This window comes from Loxodonta africana, chromosome 12 (assembly GCF_030014295.1).
Source record: "Loxodonta africana isolate mLoxAfr1 chromosome 12, mLoxAfr1.hap2, whole genome shotgun sequence".
In the NCBI taxonomy this organism is placed as follows: domain Eukaryota; kingdom Metazoa; phylum Chordata; class Mammalia; order Proboscidea; family Elephantidae; genus Loxodonta; species Loxodonta africana.
The window spans coordinates 85,882,895-85,906,035 of NC_087353.1; the positions used below are offsets into that span (position 1 = coordinate 85,882,895).

Consider the following 23,141-nt stretch of genomic DNA (forward strand, 5'->3'; position numbering starts at 1 on the left):
GTTTGAGACTAATTATCTGAGTTCTCAGGGTGAGCGGGCCATGTGACCAAGAAAGAAGTGGGTGTGTGAGAGTTACACCCTTCCTTAGGGCATTCCCATCTTGGTCCCTACCTGGGAATCTGACCACTCTATGCCTCAGGGAGGTGGGCTGCCCTTCGGACTCTTCCTTTCTCATGGGCCTTCTCATCCTTCTATCTTTGCTGAGAGGACAAGCAGGAAGTTGCCGTGTCATTCCCTGGCACTGCCAGAACTCTGGGTAGGAGGGATTGGCTGCGTCCATATTTCCCAGAGTCAAGGCCATCAAGGGGAAGTCCAAGGGGGCAGGTTTCAGCTCTGCCTCACTCAGGTGTGGGCAGCCTGCTGAGGAGGCAGCCCTGTTTTACGTCATTGTGTGAGTCTTTGAGAGTCCTGTTGTGGTAGGCCCATGGTTCCACACCCATGGCTTTCAGGGAACATATGGAGTCCCTGGCTGAAGTGGTTGATGACCCCTCGTTTCCCTTAGCCCCTGCCTCAAGCTACAACCTGGACGTGTTGCATGCGCAAAACTTCTCCTCCCAAGACGCCGGGAGGCATTTTGGGTACCGTGTCCTGCAGGTTGGAAACGGGTAAGCTGCCCCCCTCCCCAGTCTTACCTGCCCTGCACGGGAGAGGAGCCCCTGATATCAGTCCTGGTACTTTCCCGGAGGGAGACCATGATGGCGTCACCACCCTCTAGGGTTGGCCAGTAGGTGAATTGGGGCAGGTCAAGAGGACTTTCCTGTCTTGCGTGTGTCATTGGGATTTCTTTGGAAATACAGAAACAAGAAAGTCTATCAAATAGGTTGGGGATGATAGCCACACCATTAAAGTGTCACGCAAGTGCCTAATAGAAGGGGAACCATATCAGGGCCCCTAAAACACTTTGCAGCACTTTCTGGGGTTCTGACTTTCTCCCTGACTAGACACTGAGCAGTTTGAAGGCAGGATTTTTGTTACTCTTGTTTCCCTCTACCTCTAGTACATCCCCCAGCTTAGTACATAGTCGTCTTTGTTGGGTGCTATCGAGTCAGTTCCAACTCACAGCAACCCTATCTACAACAGAATGAAACACCGCGCCATCCTCACAATCTTTGCTATGCTTAAGCCCATCATTGTAGCCACTGTGTCAGTCCATCTCACTGGGGACTGGTCCCTCCTGATAACATGTCCAAAGTATGTCAGATGAAGTCTCACCATCCTCACTTCTGAGAAGCATTCTGGCTGTACTTCTTCCAAGACAGATTTGTTCATTCTTCTGGCAGTTCATAGTACATTTAATATTCTTCGCCAATGCCATAATTTGAAGGCATCAATTCTTCAGCCTTCCTTATTCATTGTCCAGCTTTCGCATGAATATAAAGCGATTGAAAATGCCATGGTTTGGGTCAGGTGCACCTTAGTACTCAAAGTGACATTTTTGCTTCTGAACATTTTAAAGAGGTCTTTTGCAGCAGATTTGTACAATGCAATACATCATTTGATTTCTTGACTGCTGCTTCCATGGATGTTGGTTTTGGGCCCAAGTAGTAGTTGTACCATAAATGGCTTTTGAATTGATGACTGATTTAATGGACTCATAGTGTGACATTCTGGCAGACTATTCTCTGAGCCTCAGTTTTTCTAGTCCATAAATTGAAAGGATCCTTAATTTTCTAGAGTTTTCTTGTATGGGGTTATTATCTCAGATTAAATAGAGAAGAGGTAGGAGGCTGAGGAGCCCCCCTTAAGGGAGTGACTGTATTGCTTTGACATACTTGGTAAGGGATCTGAACTCTATTAATAGGCAGGTATGGGTGCATAAAGATCTGGGCACTCCATCTCACAGGTGAGGTTTCTCACCAGGGTTGTTGTAGGAGCTCCAGGTGAGGGGAACAACGTGGGAAATCTCTACCAGTGCCAGCCAGACACTGGACACTGCCTACCAGTCAGCCTGAGTGGTGAGTTACTGGGGAGGGAGCTGGGAGGAGTGGTGTCTCAGGGAAATCAAGGCTGGCCCCAACACACCTGGATTGCCTAAGCTCTTCCAGACTAACCTTCTCATGCCTACAGGTTCCAACTATACTTCCAAGTACTTGGGAATGACCTTGGCGACAGACCCCATAAGTGGAAGCCTTTTGGTAAGATTTTGTGTAGGGTAATATCAGAGCCTGTGAAGCTCGATGCTAGGAAAGAGAGGCTGAAAAGAAAGAAATGGAGAAAAAAATCCCACAGAAGGTTAAAGGCATTAAAGAGATCCAGATTTCATCAGTGTTTATTGAGAACCAACTATAAACAAAAAAAAACCCAAACCCAGTGCCATTGAGTCAATTCTGACTCATAGCGACCCTATAGGACAGAGTAGAACTGCCCCATAGAGTTTCCAAGGAGCGCCTGGCAGATTCGAACTGCCGACCCTTTGATTAGCAGCTGTAGCACTTAACCACTACGCCACCAGGGTTTCCAGAACCAACTATAAACCAACTATTTTCAAGACCTGACTTACCTCAGTTTTTTTTTCCCAATTATGAAACATCTGTGACCATTTTGATATACAAGATGATTTTTGGTGGTACACAGACTTTTAACGTTTTAATAGCTACATATTTATTGAAGGGCTTATTGGAAAAAAATATACAACAAGCGCATCAAACTTGTGATTTCTTGAATTATATTGTTTAGGATGAAACTAAAGTAAATTTAAAGGAATATATTAAGAAAATAATAGTATGGATGATAGCCCCATATGGCAGAAATTGTGAAGTGATACCCAAATGTGCAAAGCTTAGAAACACTGCCTTGCCTTTGATAACCCTCAAGACAGTCAGATGAGATAGGAATCAGTATACACATTTTACACATGAAGAAACAGGGGACCAAAGAGGTTAAGAGACTTTGCCAATGTCCCATGATTGCGAAGTGGTAGATCCAGGATTTGAATCAAATTCCCATTTGATTCCAAGTCCATTGTTCTTTCCAATTCATCCCAGTAGCATCCTTCTGACACAGCTATGTGAGAGATAGAAGACTGAGCGAAATATTGAGAGATAGAAAGACTAAGTGAGCTCCAGTATGTAACTGGATTTCTATGCCAGGCATTGTGCTAGGTTCTGATGGGGTAAGGGGAGTGAGATACAAAGATGACCATGATAAGCGCCCTGACTTTCAAGAAACTATTGTCTAGCAAGAAAGTCATAAGTGAGAGAAACAGCATGTATATTCTGGAAATTGTGAGTGATTTGGCGTAAATACAGAATGTGTTGTTGGGAATGGGTGAGGGTGGGCCTATAAATATAGGCTAGTGCCCAAGTGTAACTAATTTTGGATGCCACGTTAAGGAGTTTAGACTTTATTCTACAGGCCATGAGTGTCCAATGATCCACAGCACTGGTAGTAGTGACAGAGAGGCAGATATAAGACATCGTGGAGGCAAAATTAACTGGTTGTCTTGGTAACCAGTTAGATGTAAGGAGTGAGGGAGAAGGGCCGTGACGCTGAAGATTTTTGTTCTTGACTAATGTTGACCAATAGATGTACAGTAGGAGGAAACCTCAACCCTTTTACCTTTGCTTCCTTTAGGCCTGTGACCCTGGGCTGTCTCGGGCATGTGACCAGAATATCTATCTAAGTGGCCAGTGTTACCTCTTCCACCAGAATCTGGGGAGCCCTGTGCATCAAGGACGCCCTGGTTATCAGGGTAAGCCACCACAATCCATGGGTGAAAAAGACCCCAGAGGTGGGGAGCCAGTGGGTTAAAATGCCTCCACGTGGCTGTCGTACATGAAACCGGCATAGCAGCCCAAATAATGGAGACACTTCACCAGGTCCCTTTATGTCTGGCCTCTGCAGAATGTATAAAGGGCAACGTAGACCTGGTGTTTCTGTTTGATGGCTCAAGGAGCATGCAGCCAGATGAATTTCAGAAAATTGTGGACTTCATGAAGGATGTGATGAAGAAACTCAGCAACACGTCCTACCAGGTACATGTATTAGAATTCTTGGCTGCAAGCAACAGTTGCCTATCTGAACTAGCTTAAGCCTTTATAGAAAATTTAATATGAGGTGTCTCTAGAACCTAAGAGAATGACTATAACTAGACCTCAGGAAGGAACAAAAATCAGGGAGTAGAAAGCTGCTAGGACTTTCTAGTTCTCATTTCTGCTTCTTTCTGTGTTTTTGCTTCCCTCTTCTTTCTCCGTAGACTGGCTCCTTCAGCTTCCTTGGGTCACATGAGCTTATAAAAGCTCCCATGTTCACATGTTAAAGTTCCAAGATGGTTTTTTGCCTTCTTCTTAACTCCTGCCTTTGCAAATTTCGAATTTTCAGGGAAGAGATTCTGACTGACTTAGCTTCAGTCAGATGAACCTCCCTAGTTTAGCCAACTGTACCCAGTTTAACAGGGTTACTCAGCAGGAATATGGCTACTGGGAACCATCACTTTTGATTAAACAGGCAGACTCAGAAAACAGGAGTTCAGCAAAAAACACTACATAAGGAAGCAGGGACTTATTTAATTTTATTTCTATGTTTGTTTATATATTGCCTCATTTTCCAAAGAATGATTTGAGGCAGGAATGTGGAGTTGAGTGGCCCAGATCCTAGACAAGAAGTAGAGATTGGAGCAGATAAGTGGAACTTACATGTAACTACACATCATTTCTTCCTTCCTTTTCTAGTTTGCTGCTGTTCAGTTTTCCACAACCTACAAAACAGAATTTAATTTCTTGGATTATGTTGGGCAGAAGGACCCTGATACCCTGCTGGCCAAAGTAAAACACATGGCGCAGTTGACCAACACCTTTGGTGCTATCAACTATGTCGCGTGAGTTCCTTTTTGCAGGAGAGAGCCTATCCATTTTAGCCCCTTCCAGTTGCAAGGTGCAGAAACTCACATGGGTTGGCTCAGCCAGGGGCAGTTTGTTGTGAGAATTCAAGTAGAGTAATGTTAGGCAAGGTTTTTTTGATTGTAAGTAACAGAAATCCACTCTATACTGACTAAGTACAAAAGGGAAATTCTTGGGAGGATTCAGTGGCAGCTCATGAAACTTTGGAACAGGAAGTGTTGTCAGGCCTCATGAGAAAGTAGAACCAGGATCTGGAAAGTGTGAACCTAGGCAGCCACAGTGGGAGGTCAGTTTCTGAAGCCATGGTATGAAGAAAAATCTCAAATAGTCAAAATTATACTTGAAGAATTCCTCGAATTGTTTATAAAATTCAGCATACTCAAGTCTCACATAGGAGGCTGGCATACCTTGATTTCCTAAATTCAACACAGAAAAGTTTTTCCCTCAGAGTTGGATCAGATTGCCGTGTTTAAATTGAGCCCTGGATGAAAGCAGTTGGATTATGTTGAGGACCATACTGTATTAAAACTAAAATATAAAAACAAGCCTATCTTTAAACATTAGGGTGGCCACGAGAACACTGAACTGATTTGAGGCAGAGGAGAATGACATATCTCCTATCTCACAATCACCCTGGGCAGACACTCCAACTGAGTAAAATACAGGAAGGATTTCACGCACTATTTCACTGATTTTTCTAATTTTCATTTCTTTGCCAAGCATGTATAGTTGAATTTGCATAAGTTAAACATGCATGTAATACACTTCCTTGAGACTTTCCCCATGTGTTTCCAGCTCTTTTCTTCTGGGGCTCACTTGGTCTGCCATGTCTACTCTTTCTTCTCTATCTGTAGACAGCTTTAGTATATAAAGGGTCAAACATATGTCCACTCAAAAAATGGCAGCCCCAGTTCTCCAGTTCAGATGAACAACCTGAATTCCAGCTTCCAAGACAGAAAATCTAATCGGCCAGTCTTGAGTCAGGTGTCCGTGGATCCACTCAGCTATGGCCTGGTCTACACTGTGGCATAGGGTCACCTAGAACAAACAGGGATTCTAAGGTCCCCCTTCTATGGGCAGGGGGTTGTTCTTGGAGAAAGGGGAGGGGGAGACACCCTAAAAGGTGTCAATTGTGGAAGCAAAAAGAGATGGTCATGGGAATTTATTTAACAAATATTTCTTGACCACCCACTGTGTTGAGAAACTTTTTCTGTGAAGAGTCAGACAGCAAATATTTTAGGCTTTGCTGGCCAGGTATGGTCTCTGTTGCATATTCATCTTTGTGTTTATGGCCCTGTGTAAATAATAATCAGCCCAAAGCTTATCCCCAAAATGTGAAGATAATTCACATCTCCGCTTTTCTCCATCCCTGACACCAGTCACTCACACGACATTTCTCTTTCTCTCACTCCCCAACTACCCAGAGTTAGATCTTTACAAAATGACTGCTTGCACAGTCCTCTTGTGACCAGCCACCCAAAGCTGGTTCCTTACAAATTAGGACTCTGTCCTTGTAATCAACTACCAAATAGGCAGCTGTCAGGCACTGCTGGCTTTCACTACCCCGGTGCGTTCAATAATTCACTAGAATGACTCACAGAACTCACAGAAAAAGGCATACTCACTATAAGTTTTTAATATAACCACAAAAGGGTACATGCGAAGAGACACACAGATGAGATCAGAAAGGAGTGTTTGGCACGGAGCTTCATGTCCCCAGAGACATGCTAGTCCTCCCACGTGCATCATCATTCCGGAAGCTCGAAAGGGAGCTCCAAGGCCTAGGGTCCTTTATAATAGTTATTGGGGCCTCCATGTATATGCATGACTGGAATCTTAATGTGTAGTCAACGATTGGTTGAATCACTGAATATCCATGACTGATTCCTTCATGCCCCCCTTCTTTTTCCTGAAGTTAGCTTTCCAGATGTGGTGCCTTGGGCTCCCACCTTATTTACACATATTTAAGTGTTGCCTAGGGAGCCCTGGTGACACAGTGGTTAAAGCACTCGGCTGCCAACCAAAAGGTCGGCGATTTGAACCCACCAGCCAATATGCAGGAGAAAGGTGTGGCAGTCTGCTTCTGTAAAGATTTACAGCATTGGAAACCCTATGAAGCGGTTCTACTCTGTCCTACAGGGTGGCTATGAGTTGGAATCTACTTGACAGCAGTGGATGGAAGTATTGCCTCGCAGTTTTATGAAAAAACACCTTGGATTGCTGGGGAATTTCAAGCACTATTTTCAGAAACCAGAGACAAAAGGCCAAATCTAGTTCTTTGTCTCACAAACCCTTTAAAAATATGGAAAGCATTCTTAGTTCATGGATTGTATAAAAACAAGCCATAGGCTGGATTTGACTCGTGGGTTGTTGTTTGCCAATCCATATTCTAGGTGCTGGGAATATAAAAAACCAGTTTCCATTGAACTGATTCCGACTCTTGGTGATCCCATGTGTGTTAGAGTAGAACTGTGCTCCATAGGGTTTTCATGACTGATTTTTTGGAAGTTGACTTCCAGACCTTTCTTTCAAGGCACCTCCAGGTGGACTTGAACCTCGGTTGGCACCGAGCACATTAACCATTTCCACTACCCAGGGACTCCACTAGGAGTATCGCAGGAACAAAACAGACAAAAATCTCTGCCCTCTTGGAGCTTGATATCCTAGTAGTGGAAAGAAATATAATAAACAGGATAAATAATTAAATTAGGTTAATATAGTAGAAGGTGTATGTATTATAAAGAAAAGTAAAGCAATATTCCATAAAAAGAACAGGGAAGGTTATGTTTAAGCAAAGACTAGTTGGAGCTGAGGAAGTGAGCTACACGGATACCTGGGGAAAGGCCATTCCAGGCAAAGGGACTTGCAAAGACCCTGAGGTGAGAACATGCTTAGGATGTTCAAAGAAGAGCCAGGATGCCAGTGTGGCTAGAGAGAAGTAATGGAGAGGGGAAAGTAGTAGGAGATGAGGTGAAAGAGATAATGGGAATTGGGATCAACAGGGACCTAGAGGCCAGAGTGAGGGTTTTGGCTTTTCCTCTGAATACAATGAAAAGTCATTGGAGGTTTTGAGCAGAGGAGTGACATAATCTTATTTATGTTTTTAAAAGGACCCCTCTGGCTGCAATATTGATATTAGACTGCAGTGGGGCAAGGGTGGAAGCAGAGAGGCCAGTTAGGGAGGCTATTGAAAAATCCAGATGAGAGATGATGGTGGTTTAAACCAGGGCAGGAATCCAAGAACTGGAGCCATGATAGGCACAATCCATATGGATGGAGTTTGGAGAAATGTTTTGGACCCAAGATAGAACTAGAGGTCTTAACAGCAGACGTTTGAGGCCCTGCTCATCAGTGTTCTGCTGTGAGTACGGCCTGCTTCTCTGTCTTTGGCAGCTTCTAAGTAGCTTTCCCACCCTCCTTTCTATATCTCATCCACCTCCCACAATGGCTTTTCCAGCCTCATCATGTGGCTTTCAGCTTCTGCTACCGAGTCAGTCATTTCACAAGGCATGGGTGGTGGATTGGCTGCTCTTGGATTAATTGTCCATCTCTGGTTATCTGTGGAGGTGGGGAAGGAGGGGTCACATTGTTCACCCAACTGCCTTCAGAAGGAAGCTGTGGCAGGGCAGGATTTTTGAGCCTTGGCCTGTCCGGTATTGGACAGGCCCTTCCCTTTATTTTATCCTTTATTAAGCATGAGCACCTACTCTGTGCCAAGAGTTAGCAAAGCAAACATGGTCCTTTCCTTGAGGAACTCAGGGTTTAGAGGGAAAACTGAGACAGAAACCAGCCGTTACAGTTCCCAGGATAAGTACTGTAGTTGCGATCTCTGGGCAGCTTGGGGATGGTAGGGAAGGCAGAGGTGGCACTATATGAGCTTGCTCTGGAAGAGTGGCTTTTCAGTGTTTTTTGGCCAAGAACTCTTTTTTTTTTTTTTTTTCCTTTGAAACCTCACCAACATACTGAACGGATTAAAACTGATGAAAGCATAGTCGCTGTGTGATTGAAGTGGAGGGAACCTGGAGTCACCCCTCGCAAAGCCTCATCTTACTGCCCATGGACCCCTGAGATAGTCTATGAACAGCCTAGAATACAGTTTGAAGACCACTAGTCTAGAAGGAGAGGTGTGGCAGCAAAGATGAGGTGGAAGGTTCGGAGGAGAACGTTGAAGGTTTGGAGTATCTGGCTGAGAAATATGAGAAGGACTTTTGCATAGTGAGAGGACAATGATCTGATGAAGAACACCGGTAGAAGTGGGGAGGAGGTGGGAGGGAGAAGACCCAGGTTTGGGAGGAGTCTCTCACATCCCTCCTTCTTGAACACAGGACAAAGGTGTTTCAGCAGAAGCTGGGGGCCCGGCCAGATGCCACCAAAGTGCTCATCATCATCACAGACGGGGAAGCCACTGACAAAGGCAGCATTGATGTAGCCAAAGACATCATCCGCTACATCATTGGGGTATGGGCCCCTAGGCTCCTGGCTCCTTCTCATGTCTCATCTCTCCCTCTCCTCTTCTTGAATCCCATTCCCCTTTCTGCTGGGGAGCTGGGAGTTGTGAAAATAATAGAAAACTGGTCTGAGATTCTGGGGATGCCAGCTCTTCACTCCCTCACAGATTGGGAAGCATTTTCAGAAACAGGAAAGTCAGGAGACACTCCACGAATTTGCCTCGAAACCCACGAAGGAGTTTGTAAAGATTTTGGACACGTTCGAGAAGCTTAAAGGTCTATTCACTGAGCTGCAAAAGAAGATCTATGTCATTGAGGGTGAGTGGCAGTCACTGGGAGGGAACATTCAGGAGATTGTGTACAGAGACATTGTCATTGTTATACAGACACAGTGAATCATAACGAGCACTTACTATCTGACTCTGTGACAGAGCTCTCCTGAGAAAGGCCTCTAGAAGGCATTTAAGCAAGAGTGATAAAGTGGCTGCTGATATTTCTCTTCAAAATTCCGTCTTTCTTTTGGAGCCTAGTTTGATCCAGGGTAAGGCCCAGGAATGACCTTTGTCTTCTTGATGTCACCTGAGCCCTGCAGAATGACTATAATTCCTTCCCACCCTAGCTCAACTCTCACTTCACTCATCCTAGCTCCAAATTACTTAAGATGTTGCCAAGCAAACAGGGACCCAGTGTGAGGACACCACAGGCTCTCTTCTTTGGCTCAGAAAAAGAAAAGAAAGTCGAAGCCCTGGTGGCATAATGGTTAAGAGCTTGGCTGCTAACCAAAAGACCAGCAGTTAGACTCCACCAGCTACTCCTTGAAAACCCTATTGGACAGTTCTACATTGCCCTACAGGGTCACTGTGAATTGGAATCGACTCAATGGCAATGGGTTTGGTTTGGCTTGGTTTGGTTATTGCAGTCACTAGGTGGAGAGCTGGCTATAGGAGGGTATTTCCTCAAGAAGCTTAGTCTGCTAAAAGAGACATGATTCCCACGGGCAAATCCCCTTTGATAGGACACAGCCTTAGTTGAAGAAGCAATGTGGTATATATAATCGAACCAGGTAGACATACTTAAGAATCCACTCTGCCTCTGACTTGCTGTGTGACAAACCAGGTCATTTTCCCTCTCTGAGCCTCATTGTATGGCTCTGCTAAACGAGGACAACACCAGCCTTACGGGGCTGATTAGGGTTTAATTGCTGAGCAAGATGGTGTATTGTAGGCTCTCTATAAATGGTAGCTCTTATATCTAACCCTTATCCCCTACCCTGACCTGACCAGCTCTTGCCCTCCAATCTTAGTTTAGATGTCCTTTCCTTTGATAAGTTCTTGCTGATCTCCCAAGCTTGGTTTATGTGCTTCTTCCCATGTGCGCTGCTAAACCCACCGCATGTTTCCTATCAGAGCCCTGTTACACTGTGCTCTGCTGTCTACTCAGTCTCTGCCTCCCACACTAAATTGTGAGGATGGTCATATCAAGTATTGCGTGTGCTTTTTCACCATCGTATCCATAGCAGCAAATATTTAGTTACTCTAGATATTTATTTAACGAATGAGGAAGTCATCATAATAATTGCTAAATTTCTTGGAAGCTTACCTGTAACCAAAAAAACCCCACTGCCGTCAAGTCGATTTCAACTCGTAGTGACCCTATAGGACAGAGTGGAACCACCACATAGGGTTTCCAAGGAGCAGCTGGTGGATTCAAGCTGCCGACCTTTTGGTTAGCTGCCGATCTCTTAACCACTGCGCCTCCAGGACTCCCACATGTAACAAGTACTTTATATTACTTAATTCAGTCCTCTCAGCATCTTTGTAAGGCTGGTGGTATTTCCATATTATTAATTCATTCTTGCAACAACCATGTATTAGGCGTGCAACTAAGACACATAGGGATTTTGCCAAAGCAGAGCTCCCGTTCAAGTTGGATAGAGAAAGCTGATCAACAAGTGAACAAACATGACAACTAAAGATTGTGTTATGTCCTATAAAGAAAATGAATAAAGTGATAGATTTAACTCGGAGAGGCCACTTTAGATAGGCTTTTCAAAGAAGACCTATCTGAGGTGATTTTTGAGTTGAAATATGAGAAACAAACAGCCATGTGAAGATTATGGGCAAAGGACAGGGAGAAGAGCAAATGCAAAGTCCAGGAGGTGGGAAAGGGCTTGGCATGTTGACAGAATTCAAAAGGTCAGTGTGAGTGGGGCATAGTAAGTAAGGGAGAGAGGAGGTTTGAGAGAAGGTGGGAAGCTTCTAGGCCCTCATAAGGAGTTTAGATTCTAGTTCAAAGAGCAATAGGAAGTAATGCAGTTTTTAAGAAAGGGAGAAATGTCATCTGATACACATTTTTTAAAAAGATTACCCTAGCTTGCTCTGTGGAGAAAAGCATGGAAGAGGGGGAGGAATGGAAACAGAGACCAAATTAGTGAGCTATTGCGTCAGCCAAGATATGAGGATGGCTTAGACCAGTGTGCCGCCAGTACACATTGTTCAGAGAAGGGAATGGCTGTATTCTGGAGGTAGAACCAGCAGGATTTGGTGATGGGTTAGAGATAAAAGAGAGAAAAAGGAAGAAACAAGGCTGATCCCTTGGTTTTTAGCCTCATTTACTAGGTGGGTGGTGGTGCCATTCTTTGAAGTGGGGAAGCCTTAGTAGGAGCAGAAATCCAGAGCTGCATTTTAGACACGCTGAGGTGAAGTTCAGGGACTCATAGAGCTTTATATGAGAAAGCCAACTGAGAGTTAAATCACTGCCCAGGTTCGTCTAACTCACATTCTTTCCTCTCACCCAAAAGTAAATTCCTTCTGGTCCTTTCATGAGCATCACAGTTTTTACTGCCCCTTGGGTCTCAGCTTCTTTCTTCTGTACTTGTCCCTCAGGCACAAGCAAACAGGATCTGACATCCTTCAACATGGAGCTGTCCTCCAGCGGGATCAGCGCTGACCTCAACCACGTGAGTGGTGGGACAGAAGTGGGGGGCCTCAGGGGTAGGAGCTGAAGAGTGTGTTGTGGGAATGCAGCCCACTCCAGGAGGATGGCTGACCCCTGCTCACCTTCTCTGGATAGAACCGTGGAGTTGTGGGGGCAGTTGGAGCCAAGGACTGGACTGGGGGCTTTCTAGACCTGAAGGCAGACCTGCAGGAAGACATATTTGTTGGGAAGGAGCCACTGACACAGGAAGCAAGAACAGGATACTTGGGTGAGTACTTTTCTTTTTTGGCAAGTATTTTGGTTTTCAGGGGCAGAGTCACTCACATTGGCTTTCAGAATAGTGATGAAAGCAATTAAGCAATCAGCCTGAACAACTCAGAGTTCAAATATGGTTATAACATCTTTTTTTTGGAATCCCTGGGTGGTGCAAATAGCCAACGCTCTCGGCTGCTTATTGAAAGGTTAAAGGTTAGAGTCCACCCAGAGGTACCTCGGAAGAAAGGCACGGCGATCTACTTCTGAAAAAGCAGCCACAGAAAACCTTATGGAGCACAGCTCTCCTCTGACATACTAGTACTGGTATAACATTTTAATTTTTCCAGTTAATCACTTGAGCCCTCACCTGTCTTAGTAGTAGGAGGACTAGTGGCTCCTTCTTGAGGCTTCATCCTCTTGAATTGTCCAAGAACTCCAGAGGTTTATTCAGTTTTGAAATTCCTTTGATGCGAAACATAAAGGAAATTAGAGTCTGGTCAAACCACAGTTGCTCTTGCTTTTCTCTGCCTCATGATGGCATTGCTGAAGTCTTGTCCTGCAGAGGCTTGTTGACCCAAGGTGACACCAGGCTCAGGTGACAGAGGGGCCTCACCCATGTGCTCTGAGGTTGTAGATCTTTGAACTCACATTCCTATCATCAGCCCATCCCAAGGTACAAGCTGGTTCCAAGAGCACCCAGATAGGACTGCTTCCGGGTTCTTCTTTCTCACCTTCCCTCCACCCTGCCTCATCCATGACCACTTACTGGGGCGTGATCACTCCTTTGTTAAACTCTCAGAGCACAAAGGTCTTACTGAATTCTTTCCTTGGGAAAATTAGTGCTGCTCACCTTGCATCCACCCCTCTAAGGAGTGGATTTTTTTTTCTTTTTTTTTTTTTACTTTCTTTCCTGAATAAATATTATATGCCAGGCACTGTTTTGAGCACTTCACATTATTAAAATATTTCATCTTGTTTTATCCTTACAACAACCCTGTGAGGAAGTATTTTTGTTATCTCTATTTTACACAGGGAGAAATAGAACCAAGGAGACTTTAAGTAACTTGCCCAGGGTTCACTTACAGTTCCATTAGTAGCTGGAGCCCAGGTATTCTAGGCCAGAGTCTAAAAAATTAACCGCTATGCTTACTGTCTTCAAGGTGGTGTAGTGGTTAAGAGCTATATCTGCTAACCAAAAGGTCAGCAGTTCAAATCCACCAGGCGCTCCTTGGAAATTCTATGAGGCAGTTCTCCTCTGTCCTATAGGGTTGCTATGATTCTGAATCAACTCGACAGCAATGGGTCAGTTGGTCTTACTGCCTTCAAAGTGGTTTTCTGTTCTTGAGTATACTACAAATAGCTGGCAACTTTGCTCACTTAAAAAGAGGAAAAAACTCCAGTTTAATATCTAGTTTGCACCCTACTATATTATAATATATATTATACCCCCCAAAACCAAACCTACTGCCATGAAGTCAATTCTGACTCATAGCAACCCTACAGGACAGAGGAGAACTGCCCCATGGGGTTTCCAAGGCTGTAAATCTTTGTGGAAGCAAATTGCCAAATCTTTCTCTCAGGGAGCAGCTGGTAGGTTCAAACCACTGACCTTTTGGTTAGCAGCTGAGCACTTCATATATATATGTAAGTGTGTACACACCTTTTGGTTAGCAGCTGAGCACTTCATATATATATATGTGTGTGTGTATGTGTATGTGTATAATATTCCACATTATATATTCTATAATACGTATTACAGAGCCCTGGTGGTACAGTGGTTAAGAGCGCAGCTGCTAACTAAAAGGTTGGCAGTTCGACTCCACCAGCTGTTCCTGGGAAACTCTATGGGGCACTTCTACTCTGTCCTATAGGGGTGCTATGAGTCAGAATAGATTCAACCAACAGCAATAGAATTTTTTTTCTTTTGTATACTATATATTGCACAGGGAGAGAGAGAGAGAGACCAAGTCCCTGGGTAGCACAAACAGTTAAGTGCTCTGCTGCTAACCAAAAGGTTGGCAGTTTGAGTCACCCAGAGGCACCTCAGAAGAAAGGCCTGGCAACCTACTTCCAAGAAAAGAAAAATCAGCCACTGAAAAGCCTATGGAGCCTAGTTCTACTCTAACATACATGGGGTCGCCATGAGTTGGAATCGCTTGAGGGCAACTGGTTTTATATATATATATGTATATATATATATATACACACACACACACACATATATATAAGGCACAGTGCTAAGCATTTTATATTCACAGTCTTATTTCATCCTGAAAAACTACCCTATGAGATTGGTACTATACTCAGTTTTTAGATGAGAAAACTGAGGCTCAGAGGCATCAAGTAATTTACTCAAGATTACAGTTAGGAAGTAGTAGAACTAAGATTTAAACCTTGTATCACCAATTTCAAACGGCAAATGCTTCGGGAATATACATGAGTGTGTGGGAAAGGGGTTCAGGACCCTTCACCCTTCCTCTCCTGTGCTATAGTCTTGGACATCTCTGTTTTTCTTGCCCACTTCCAACTGCTCTAGGCAGGGAAAATTGGATTGGGTCAGGGAATCAGAGCGTTCCTACTGGGTGGCTCCTGGCTCTAGCTCAATCCCTGGTCTAGCTGCTTGCAGCATGTTCTCAAACATCTCATCAGCGTAGCAGAGCGTACTAACAGAGGACAGAGCACCCTACCACAAGAAGTGTCAAGTGTGAAGACAGCCTGAAGAGACGTCATTAAGCACTAAACGGGGTAGCTTTCCCATGTTTTGTTTTGTTTTTTTTTTGACTTTTTTTTTTGTAGTAAATATATATACATACATTTTAAATATATAGGTAACGAAACTTTTGCCATTTCAACAATCTTCGCATGTTCAATTCCATGACATTCAATATACTCATCGTGTTGTTCAACCATCAACGTTCTCCGATTTTTCCATCACCCTAAGCTCAGTAGGAAACCCTGGTGGCGTGGTGGTTAAGAGCTATGGCTGCTAACCAAAGGTCAGCAGTTCGAATCCACCAGGCACTCCTTGGAAATCCTGTGGGCAGTTCTACCCTGTCCTGTAGGGTTGCTATGAGGCAGGATCAACTCGACAGCAACGGGTTTTTTGGGTTAAGCTCAGTGTCCCCTAAGCACTGTGTCTTCTTTTCTCCCTCCCACTCACTCATCTCTGGTAACCACTAATAAACCATGTTTTATTTTTTTAATATTTATGCAACCTTCGCATTCTTTTTACTACTATATCCATGTTTTATTTTATTATTTAAAAAAAATGTAACCTCCCTCGCCAATCCTCAGTTAATTGAGCCTCAAAGGGATGCACCATGTTTGTCCTCTGGTTCATGGCTGCATTTTGCTGGGGTGCACATTGGACTGCTCAAAGCACGTTGCTGCTTGTCTTAGGAGGTATCCTGGCTGTCTCAGAGGATCTTTGCCACCAGCCCAGTTTCCAGGGCCTCTGCCCCTTTCCCCATGAGTTTTACCTGCTTCCAGTATCCATGGTGTTCCTAACTCCAAGCCCCTCGTTCTCCTGCTCCTCAGGTTACACGGTGACCTGGCTGCCCTCCCGGAGACACACATCACTGCTGGCAGCTGGAGCCCCCCGGTACCAGCACACGGGGCAGGTGCTGCTGTTCCAAGCGCCAAATGGCGGAGGACGCTGGAGCCAGTTCCAGAAAATAGACGGGGCCCAGGTGAGCGCAGCCAAGGGGCATCCGCACAACAGGGGCTGCCTGGGACATTCATTATAGTCCCTGCTATTCTTTGAACACTCATCCACTTACTGCGTGGTTGTAAAAAATGGCATGGTGGTAGGGGCATCTGACATCCTCTAACTTCACAAGGGGGAAGGAGAATCAAGATCAACAACCCAAGGCTGATTCTTATGAGGTGGAGGTCAGGCATGCCTCTACCCTCCAACCTTTTTACCAGTTCTGACACAATCTGTCCCTGCTATGATACTCTCTACTTCTCTGCTGGGTTTGACAGTTCATTGCAATGGCCACACAGAATTCACACACCATACTCACAGCTATGGGGTTTTATTAGGGAAGCAACAGGTTACAATTCAGGATCAAGAATGACTCAGGATACAGTTCTTCCATCAGGACAGCCTCTCCTCAGCTGTGCCCCCAGGCAGGCCTCCCTCTGGCCCTTGGCCTCTCGGCCTCACCTCTGCCCTGGTCAGGCAAGTATTACAAAGCTCTTTAGCTCTGCCAGTAAGTGCCCAGGGGCACCCCACTCCACCAGGAAGCCTCCCGCCCAAAGGCTCTCAGCTCTCTAGTTCCCTAGGTTGGCACACCCACTGTAACCACCTTGTTCCATGGGCCAGGACGCCCATCTCACCATCCTGAGCAGTCTTCTCATTTTGCTGCTGCCATGTCTCTGCTGCTGCTTCTTGCCGTCTTGCGCCATGTCTGGTGTTACAGTTCTTGCTCTGTCTCCCAGGTCTAGGAGGTTCTCAGCGCAAGGACCCCAGGGTGAAAGGATACCCTTTTTTCTTCTTGGTGGTAGTGAGGTTCCTGCCATCTGCCTCTGGGATGGCTCATCTTAAGCCTAGCGGGATGGCAAAAATGACCAATTCTCTCGTTAGGATTCCCATCCTCCCATCCTCGCAAGGGTGCCATGAGCCTTATGTGCATTATTAGCAACTATCCAATCCCCTTGGTGGGCCACAAGCACCTCATTTGCATAGTCCCACCCAGCAGCTTGGTGGGAGGTACAAGACCATGGTGAGAAAGACCGAATAAAGCGATCCATTGCACACCAGTGGCACAAGCACTACACAAACATTATCACATTTGCTTCTCCCAAACACCTCTGAGGAGAGCTTTGTCATCTCCATTTCACAGTTTAAAAAATTAATCTCGAAGAACTCAACTTGTCCTATTCATATAGGCTTTCAGGTTGGATCCAGGATTTGAATCTGCATTTGAGGGGCTGGAAGAAGATGGACTTGGTGCAGCTGATGGGGAAAGAGGATCTCCTGAGATCCCTGCCTCTTCCTCAAACATCTTCCTCTTCCTACAGATCGGCTCTTATTTTGGTGGGGAGCTTTGTGGCATCGACATGGACCAAGATGGGGAGACGGAGCTGTTGCTTATTGGAGCCCCCCTGTTCTATGGGGAGCAGAGAGGAGGCCGGGTGTTTGTCTACCATAGAAAACAGGTGTGGACCAGGAGGACGTTGAGGCAAGGGAGTAGGAAGAAGCAGAGGTTCATAGGCCTATTCAGGTCCTGATTATTCTGAAAAATTTTCCATGTCTGATCATGTGTTAATCAAACTTTTAGAACAACAGACAAGCCGTAGCTAATACTCATTGGGGGTGGACTGTGTACAAAACCCAGTGCCCAACCTTTTATGTATATCTGACCTCATTTTATCCTCACAATCACTTTCTGAGATACTACAAGCTTTATCTGACAGATGGGTACACTGAGGCCAGCAAGGTTCAGTAACTTTCCAAAGCCACAAGGTCACACAGATGAAGGCGGAGCTGGATGGCACCATCTTACATTTCTTTACTGTTCTTCACAGTCACACATGCTGTGTTCTGTGAACATTTGCTGAGTGATTGAATGTGTTGTGACCTGTCTCCTTGCTCTCTCCCAGGTGGGGTTTGAAGAGGTCTCAGAACTTCAGGGGGATCCTGGGTACCCCCTTGGGCGGTTTGGAGCAGCCATCACTGCCCTGACGGACATCAATGGGGATAGGCTGATGGACGTGGCTGTGGGAGCCCCACTGGAGGACCAGGGGGCTCTGTACATCTTCAATGGGCGGCGTGGTGGGCTCAGCTCCCGACCTAGCCAGGTGAAGTACCCCTGCCTGCCAAACATAAACCCATTCCAGGCACCTCAAAGCCTCCAAGCCCAGACCCACTGTCCAGCCTGACTCTTCCCTTCCTCCAACCTGTCCTCTTCCCAGTTTGGCATGAGTTTCTTTTTTGCTCTCAGCGGATAAAAGGGAACCAGGTGTTCTCAGGAATTCGGTGGTTTGGACGCTCCATCCACGGGGTGAAGGACCTTGGAGGTGATGGCTTGACAGATGTGGCTGTAGGGGCTGAGGGTCAGGTGATCATACTGAGGTGAGATGGGACTTCTGAGTCCCACCTAAGAATAACTTCCTCTCTCATCCTTTGAACAGTTACCGTGTAATAGGTACTGCGATAAATGCTTCGTAGGCATCAGCTCATTTGGTTTTAACCCCAACGCTGTGAGCTACTTTCTCTTTTTATAGTTGTCTTACTCCAGGTTACACAGTTGCTAGTCAGTGGCAGAACTGGGATTTGTACCCAGGCCTATCTGACACTAAAACCTCCTAGACAAGCAACATTATGTAGCAAGTAAAGACATGGCATTAGAACCTGATGCCCCAGATTCAGGTTGAAGCTCTGCTATTTACAGGTTGAGTGATCTTACCCCACTCACTTAACTTCTCAGGAGCTAAGTTTCCTCATCTTTGAAATGATGGTGGCATCCCCTGCTTTCCCATACCTTAGAGTTGTTGGGAGCATTAACATGACATCATACAGCGAGTAGACATTTATTGAGCACCTACTATGTCTTAAGACTCCCCGAGTGGTACAGTTAACACACTTGGCTGCTAGCCAAAAAGTTGAAAGCTTGAGTCCACCCAGAGGTACCTTGGAAGAAAGGCCTGGTGATTTACTTCTGAAAAATCAGCCATTGAAAACCCTATGGAGCACAGTTCTACTCTGACACACGTGGGGTAGCCATGAGTTGAAATTGACTCAATAGCAACTGGTTTGGTACTATGTCTTAAACACTGAACCTGAACCAGGCCCCGGGCACATGGTGTATGTGTGGGGTAATACATAATTAATAAATTAAGCAAATAAATGAGTAATTCCAAATTGTAATAAGTGCTGTGGAAGAAGTGAACAGAGTACTGTGAGAGAGACTAATAGGGGAACCTACTATAGACAGGGGAGCCAAAAAGACCTCTCTGAAGAGATGATATTTGAGTTGGGACTTGAAAGAGGAGATGTCTGCAGAAAGCTGGGGTGAGAGCTTTCTATGCAGAAAATCTGAGCTATGCCATGGCTGTAAGGCAGGCAGAAGCTTGCTGTGTTCAAAGAACTGAGAGGGCCAAGGTGGCTGGAACGTGGTGGACCAAGGGAGATGAGACTTGGAGAGGCAGACAATGTGGCATGTATAGTGAAAGTCTGGATTTTATTCTAAATATCATCTGGCCTCACTAAAGGGTTATAAGCATAGAGGCTCAAGATGATTTCTCTTTTTGAGAACTCAGAGGAAGTAGATCAGAGGGTGCTAGGATGAAGTGGGGAACCGTAATTGGTAATTGCTATTATTATTGAGAAGAAACAGTGACTTTGAAGTCTGCTTTAGGAAGGAGAGTCCTCTGGACTCTGTAGCTGTGGCAGGGGGAGCCCTGGCATCTGATCGAGGAGGCTCAGTGGAGGCCCGCTGGTTTTCTGTCCCACAGCTCCCGGCCTGTGGTGGATATCATCACCAGGATGGCTTTCTCCCCGGCTGAGATCCCAGTGCATGAAGTGGACTGCTCCTACTCAGCCAGTAACAGGAAGAAGGAAGGGGTGAACATCACCATCTGCTTCCAAGTCAAGCCTCTTCTTCCCCAGTTCCAAAGTCAGTGCTGTTCTTCTGCTCCCTAGAACCCCTGCCCACTCTCATCCGGAGTATGGCCCAGGACCCTTCACTGTTCAGCTCCACATTTTTTCCCCCTGCCCAGGGCCCCTGGTTGCCAATCTCACCTATACCCTGCAGCTGGACGGCCATCGGACCAGAAGCCGGGGGCTGTTCCCGGGAGGAAAACATGAGCTCAGCGGGAACACAGCTGTCACCTCCAGGGAGTCCTGCTCTGAGTTCTGGTTTCACTTCCCAGTAAGGAGCCGGCTCTATAGCTGGGGAATGGGCGGATGAACGCTGGGTGCCAGGCGAGGCTCTGGCACGGTCCAGTTGAGTGACCAGTCACTTTTCCCTCTCTGTGCTGCCATTTCCTCCACTGTACAATAGTAATAATAGTACTCATACCTTTAATATATTTTCTTCTAGGCCTTACACCCGCATTTGTAACATGATTTTGATTGCAATGTACTTACCTTTTTTTTTTACTACTTTATTCACACATCATATATAAATGCTACTACCCAACTTTCATAATTAGTTTTTTTTTTTTTTTTTTTTTTTGTCCGGGGAGCAGTTCTACTGTATCCTGTAGCATTGCTATGAGTTGAAATTAGCTTCAATGGCTGCAGAATGTTCAGTCATACAGATTATCCAGCCAAGGTGGTATAGCATGATTTGCCAGGTACCTATGGTTATTTATTATTAACACCCATCCCAGACAGTTTTTTTTAACATTAATTTAAACAACTACTGATATGTTCGGGTTGGTTTTGCTTATAGCAGTCCTGTATAAAAATAGGATTGAGATCAAATTATTCTAGTCTCTTAAATATTCCATAAAAGACGAAGTTTAGAATTGAAGCATAAGATTTGAAGTTTGTTTTAAACTTTTTATTTTGGGAAATTTCAAAGCTATATAAAAGTAGAAAAATGGTTTCATGAATTCCCATATACCTATCACCCAGTTTCAACGATTGTCAGCGCGCACCTAATATTACTTCATTAATAATTCATATCTCCATTCAGTGCTCTTCTGCCCCTCCCTCGTTACTTTGAAACAAGATTCTGAAATTTTAAATATAAATTTGCCAAAGAAGAGGACAATGTGACATGGTGGAAAGACCTTGGACTCTGAAGTTAGATCTGGATTCAAGTCCTGACTCTGTCACTTCCTAGTTTTATACCTTAGGAAAACTATGTCACCTTTCTAGATCTCATTTTCTTTTTTTAATTTTTATTGTGTTTTAAGTGAAATTTTACAAATCAAGTCAGTCTCTCATACAAAAATTTATATACACCTTGCTACATACTCCTAGTTGCTCTCCCATTGATACAGCAGATTCTTTCTCTCAGCCCTGTATTCCCCATGTCCATTCAGCCAGGTTCTGTCCCCCTTTGCCTTCTCATCTTCCCTCCAGACAGGAGCTGCCCACATAGTCTCATGTGTCTATTTGATCCAAGAAGCTCACTCCTCACCAGTATCATTTTCTAGCTTACAGTCCAGTCCAACCCCTGTCTGAAGTGCTGGCTTTGGGAATGGTTCCTATCTTGGGCTAACAGAAGGTCTGGGGACCATGACCTCTGGGGATCTTCTAGTCTCAGTCAGACCTTTAAGTCTGGTCTTTTTATGAGAATTTGAGGTCTGCATCCCATTGCTCTCCTGATCCTTCAGGGATTCTCTGTTGTGTTCCCTGTCAGGGCAGTCTTCAGTTGTAGCTGGGTGCCATCTAGTTCTTCTGGTCTCAGGCAGATGTAGTCTGTGATTTATATGGCCCTTTCTGTCTCTTGGGCTCATAATTGCCTGTGTCAATGGTGTTCTTTATTCTCCCTTGCTCCAGGTGGGTTGAGACCAATTGAGGCATCTTAGATGGGCACTTACTTGCATTTAAGACCCCAGACGCCACTCTCCAAAGTGGAATGCAGAATGTTTTCTTAATAGATTTTATTATGCCAATTGACTTAGATGTCCCCTGAAACCATGGTCCCCAAACCCCCACCCATGCTATGCTGGCCTTCGAAGCATTTGGTTTATTCGGGAAACTTCTTTGCTTTTGGTTTAGTCCAGTTGTGCTGCATTTGTCTCGTTTTTAATGTGGGGATATTAATGCCTACCTCTTAGGGCTGGTAGAAACTTTAGGTGAAATACATTTGAGAGCCTACAAAGTGCCAGTGTTAGGCACTAATAATAACAAAAAAGACTAAGACTCATCTCTCTTCTCAAGGAACTAATATCTAGAAATGTTGTTGCTGTCAGGTGCCATCGAGTCGGTTCTGACTCACAGCAACCCTATGTACAACAGGACAAAACATTGCCCAGTCGCGCACCACAATCGTTGCTGTGTTTGAGCCCATTGTTGCAGCCACTGTGTCAATCCATCTTGTTGAGGGTCTTCCTCTTTTTTGCTGACCCACATTTTACCAAGCATGTTGTCCTTCTCCAGAGACTGGTCCCTCCTGATAACATGTCCAAAATATGTAAGATGAAGTCTTGCCATCCTTGCTTCTAAGGAGCATTCTGGCTGTACTTCTTCCATCCAGAACTAGGATATTCTAATTATTCTAGAATTTTCTTTTAAAAACTTTGATTGATTGATAATGGCTGCCTAGAGCAGTCTGACAAGGATTCAGGGACATTTGGTAGGGCTCAATGGGGAAAAGTGCTGTGACTGATTAATGATGCCTGCCATGGAATTGGGGCTGAGGAGTGACAATCCCTGTGCTGAGAGGCAACCCCAAGTATATTTTAGAAACCTAATATGTAGTAAACAATGGCTATTATTACAATTCTCACTACTGTTAAGGTCCTGAACAGCTAAGTACTAGAATTTAATCATTTGTAAGATGTGGACAAAGCACGCATTTAATTGGAAGTCATTTCATGACATAGGCTGTTTTATTCTTCTTATCACCCTCAGGTATGCATTCAAGACCTCATCTCTCCCGTCAATGTCTCCCTAAATTTCTCTCTTTGGGAGGAAGAAGGGACACCGAGGGACCACAGGGTGGTAAGAAGAGATTGATGGGATTACTGATGGAGAATA

The 23,141-nt window shown here is 44.9% G+C and overlaps 1 protein-coding gene across 2 annotated transcripts in view; it reads left to right on the top strand.

Moving 5' to 3' along the window:
* The window catches only part of ITGAL (integrin subunit alpha L), a 44,016-nt gene that overhangs the window by 850 nt on the left and 20,025 nt on the right, over positions 1 to 23,141 (top strand). For both annotated transcript variants that reach the window (XM_064295839.1, XM_064295841.1), the window contains exons 2-18: positions 503 to 605; positions 1,861 to 1,955; positions 2,068 to 2,135; positions 3,574 to 3,691; positions 3,844 to 3,974; positions 4,671 to 4,816; positions 9,164 to 9,296; positions 9,454 to 9,604; positions 12,172 to 12,245; positions 12,359 to 12,491; positions 16,016 to 16,167; positions 17,504 to 17,641; positions 18,086 to 18,283; positions 18,427 to 18,557; positions 19,940 to 20,100; positions 20,204 to 20,355; positions 23,016 to 23,105. In XM_064295839.1, the coding sequence (XP_064151909.1) occupies positions 503 to 605; positions 1,861 to 1,955; positions 2,068 to 2,135; positions 3,574 to 3,691; positions 3,844 to 3,974; positions 4,671 to 4,816; positions 9,164 to 9,296; positions 9,454 to 9,604; positions 12,172 to 12,245; positions 12,359 to 12,491; positions 16,016 to 16,167; positions 17,504 to 17,641; positions 18,086 to 18,283; positions 18,427 to 18,557; positions 19,940 to 20,100; positions 20,204 to 20,355; positions 23,016 to 23,105 (2,174 nt within the window). The remainder of the gene's footprint in view (positions 1 to 502; positions 606 to 1,860; positions 1,956 to 2,067; positions 2,136 to 3,573; positions 3,692 to 3,843; positions 3,975 to 4,670; positions 4,817 to 9,163; positions 9,297 to 9,453; positions 9,605 to 12,171; positions 12,246 to 12,358; positions 12,492 to 16,015; positions 16,168 to 17,503; positions 17,642 to 18,085; positions 18,284 to 18,426; positions 18,558 to 19,939; positions 20,101 to 20,203; positions 20,356 to 23,015; positions 23,106 to 23,141) is intronic.